Below are 3891 nucleotides of genomic sequence, written 5' to 3'. Positions count from 1 at the left end.
GACAATCACATCAGTCCCTGCACCTTTTTTCAAAACACACAGGGGGGAATTTATCAAGACTGGAGCAGACAAAATCTGGAGCAGCTGTGCCTGGCAACCAATCAGCTTCTCTCTTCAGTTTGTTCAGTTAAGATTTGAAAATGTAAGAAAGAAGCTGATTGGTTGCCATGCACAGCTGCTCCAGATTCTGATAAATTCCCTTCACATTGCACCACTATGCATGATATTTTCTCACCAAAGCTTTGCCTGATGAAGGGGATCCTCTGCGGCCCCCGAAACGTCAGTTGCTATTTTTTGTCATGCTGCATGTCAATAAATAGACGTTTGTTTGCCAATCTGGAGTGCCGTTGTCTGTTTCTGCTCTTGTTACGGCTGCCACCCGTAAACTACCGCAGCACCCACTTTTCTGAGGGATTTTCGCAGTCAGGAGTGCGATGGGACCATGGACTTTCTTTGCTGCAGATTCAGGCACATGAAAGCGTACGGTGCAACAAAGTGCAATGGGGTGTAATCGACTGACACTGCAGTGCGTCTTACAGGGTAACAAGCGTTCGGGCACGCTGCATCAACACACGCAAAAGACGCACAGCTGTGAACGGAGCCCCAACCTGACCACATTAGTATGAATATCTAAGGAAGGGGTAGGCAACCTCGGCACTCCCAGCTGTTGTGGAACTACAAGTCCCATATAGCATTGCAAGACTGACAGCCACAGGCATGACTCCAGAGGCAGGTGCATGATGGGATTGGTAGTTTCACCACAGCTGGAGTGCCGAGGTTGCCAACTCCAAATCTAAGGAATAGAAGAAAAGAAAAAAAAAAAAAGTCTATAGAGCCAAGTTAGCATTTGTGAATTCTGTTTTGGCTATGAAGTTGAGCCTACTCCGCAGAGCACATGAAAGTGGAGATGAGGAACGTCCCCAATTACAATTGCGAAAAAACATTATTTGCACGCCGATTCATCCAAAGAACGTTCTGCGTAAAATGAGTCAACTAAAGAGACATTATCTGTAGATATAAAAGAGTTTAAAAGCACTCGCTGCACAACACTCTTTTTCACAGGCAGGCCGAGGACCACATGCCACCCCTAGAATTGAATTACCCCAATTCAATCCACCCAAAATAGTGCAAAAGGAGTTCTCCTTACCCATTTCTGGAGAGAAATTGCCCTTGGTATCAGGTATGTCCGCAACATGATTTCCCATCTGCGCTGCAGCACGATCCTTAAAGGAGCCATCGGACTGTCCGACCGATCCCCGAGAGAAGCGGGGGTAAATTTTCTTGGGGTAAGGGTTGTATGGCTCTAGCCCCTTGATGGGCACATGTCTGATACCCTGGTTCTCCTCGCTAAAGTTAAAATATATAAAGAGCAGAAGTGTCCAGGTCACAGAGGTGAAGAGGCACCCATAGCAGAAACAGCGGAGCGCGGCGCTGCCCATTGTAACCCTAGCATTGTCGAGGGTCCATTCTCAATTCCCTGCAAAGAGATCAAAGGGTGCCGGGGAGGGGAAGAGACACATGGTTAGAAATACTCAATAAACAATCCATGTCCTACATTCCTAAGTTAGTACCCAGCAAATATGTACCAAGGTCAATGTAATATATGAACTAGTCGCACACACATTAACCAATCAGAGGGGCCATAGAGGAACTGCACTTCCTTCCAATACAATAAGGCGTGTACATATGGAAGAGCAGTGTGTGCAGCCAGCAATGACAACACGTGTAAAGCTTTCCCTCAGCTTTGCTGAATCTTTTAAAGCAACCTTCATCTGCAGTATGGGGAGGTTATGTGTACATCTTACTAGAAGTGCGGACTGTCCCTTTAAACAAGACATAAGCAGGCTTCCAGAAGTTACAATGATACCCGAGCTATATTCTTAAAGTGACACGCCATCAAGTAACCCCCATACCCCACCTTCTTCTCACATCTCTACTCAGATCCTAGGTGTACCCTCCTATGTGGAAGGCAGAAGGTGGTACGCAGCTGTCTACGGGCACAATGTGTGCTATGAGTGGCATGTGCGCCCATGGGCACTGTGTGTGCGCCATCCATGGGCACTGTGTGTGTAGTCTGTGGGCACTGTGTGCACTGTCTGTCTGTGTGTGTGTGTGTGTGTGTGCGCAGTCTGCAGTCTGTGTGCACTGTCTGTGTGTGTGTGTGTGTGTGCAGTCTGTGTGCACTGTGTGTCTGTGTGTGCAGTGTGTGTGTGTGTGTGTGTGCAGTGTGTGTGCACTGTCTGTCTGCGCAGTCTGTGTGCACAGTCTGTCTGTGTGTGTGTGCAGTCTGTGTGCACTGTCTGTCTGTGCAGTCTGTGTGCACTGTCTGTCTGTGTGTGCGCGCAGTCTGTGTGCACTGTGTGTGTGCAGTCTGTGGGCACTGTCTGTGTGTGTGTGTGTGTGCAGTCTGTGGGCACTGTCTGTCTGTGTGCAGTCTGTGGGCACTGTCTGTGTGTGTGTGTGTGCACTGTCTGTCTGTGTGTGTGTGCAGTCTGTGTGCACTGTCTGTCTGTGTGTGTGTGTGTGTGCGCGCAGTCTGTGTGCAGTCTGTGTGCACTGTGTGTGTGCAGTCTGTGGGCAGTGTGTGTGTGTGTGTGTGTGTGTGTGTGCTGTCTGTGTGCACTGTCTGTCTGTGTGTGTGCACTCTGTGTGCACTGTCTGTGTGTCTGTGTTGGCACTGTCTGTAGTCTGTGGGCACTGCATGTGCAGTCTACCTCCTGTCACTCACCGGGCCAATAGCCGACTGTCAGAACCTGTCACGCCCACCGAGCCCACAACACATCAGCTTGCAGCCCGCATACAGCACACCCGGGGCCCTACAACGGACCACTTACCTGGGCCCCTTCCAGAGTGCTCTGAGGGAAAGCTGTCCGCAGTCTCCGCCCTCTACACAACGTGACACCCGACTCCACCCCGCATCGTGACGACAGCGCTACATTTGTGCCTGGTCAGACCCAGCTGTGGGGGCGTGGCTACAAACATATGTGTAGACTCTAGAGGCAAGGGAAGGCCGGCTATATGTCTCCAGTGGGAAGACATTTTAGCGGTGACTCTTCCCTGCATATCTAATGGGTCCTATGCTTCAAGAAAATGGTTTGCATTGGCCAAGGTTGCACAGCTTTGACTACGTGGTGAAAAGACACAAATGTAATATTAGGATTGAAAAAAAGAAGCTTGTAATAGAGCTTCCGAAATGTTTACATCTTTACATCCCATAGTCATGGGAGAGACTGAGTAAGAGAGTGTCCCATTCACACCATCTGACACGTCACAGTTTATTTAGAGGTTGTGTGCTACACACAGGGGGTTCCATGCTGTCTATGGTGCTATAAAGTGTGCTGGAGTTACAGCGTCTAATTAATTCCACATTATACCTTGCGCTGTATGTGACATACCGTGGGCCACCCTACTCTCTACATTGTGCTGTACGTGACATACTGTGGGTTGTCCCACTCTGTACATTGTGCTGTATGTGACATAATGTGGGTCCTCCAAGGACACGCAGTTCCAAACACCTTTGTAGGCTTAAAGGCAACTTCAGATAACCCGAAACACCCAATGCAAAATCATGGAGCCATTCCTGTGACCACTGCCACTGAAGCTGGTAATAAGAAAAGTAGTCCTGTACATTGAGCTGTACAGATCCCACAGTCCCTGTTTTGAAGGGACAGCCACGCTTTGTCTCTGTTTTGTCTAAATTGTATTACAGTAAACTCCCCGTTATCCGGCATCCACAGGGATTGGTAGATTCCGGATAAATGTTGTTTCTGGTTGCTTGAGAGTTACTATTAAAAATAGGTCTAACTAATGCCATACTCCTTACTATACCCCATACTATACCATACCCCATACTATACCATAACATAAGAGATGTGGCTTCAATAGAAGGAC

General features: G+C 48.5%; 1 protein-coding gene across 2 annotated transcripts in view; it reads right to left on the bottom strand.

The window, feature by feature from the left end:
- GALNT11 (polypeptide N-acetylgalactosaminyltransferase 11) overlaps window positions 1-2927 on the bottom strand; it is a 29035-nt gene extending 26108 nt beyond the window's left edge. The window contains exons 1-2 of one of the 2 annotated variants that reach the window (XM_018553122.1): window positions 2835-2927; window positions 1148-1477 (exon numbers count right to left, since the gene is read on the bottom strand). In XM_018553122.1, the coding sequence (XP_018408624.1) occupies window positions 1148-1439 (292 nt within the window). In that variant the 5' untranslated portion in view covers window positions 1440-1477; window positions 2835-2927. Of the gene's footprint in view, window positions 1-1147; window positions 1480-2787 lie in introns of both variants that reach the window. The other variant, XM_018553121.1, reaches the window with a different exon arrangement.
- Window positions 2928-3891: the final 964 nt, after the last annotated feature.

The sequence above is a fragment of the Nanorana parkeri genome, unplaced genomic scaffold, assembly GCF_000935625.1.
Source record: "Nanorana parkeri isolate BGI_ZX_2015 unplaced genomic scaffold, ASM93562v1 scaffold110, whole genome shotgun sequence".
NCBI classification, from domain to species: domain Eukaryota; kingdom Metazoa; phylum Chordata; class Amphibia; order Anura; family Dicroglossidae; genus Nanorana; species Nanorana parkeri.
The sequence above is the reverse complement of the archived record's forward strand: the minus strand, read 5'-3'. Positions and strand labels throughout refer to the sequence as shown.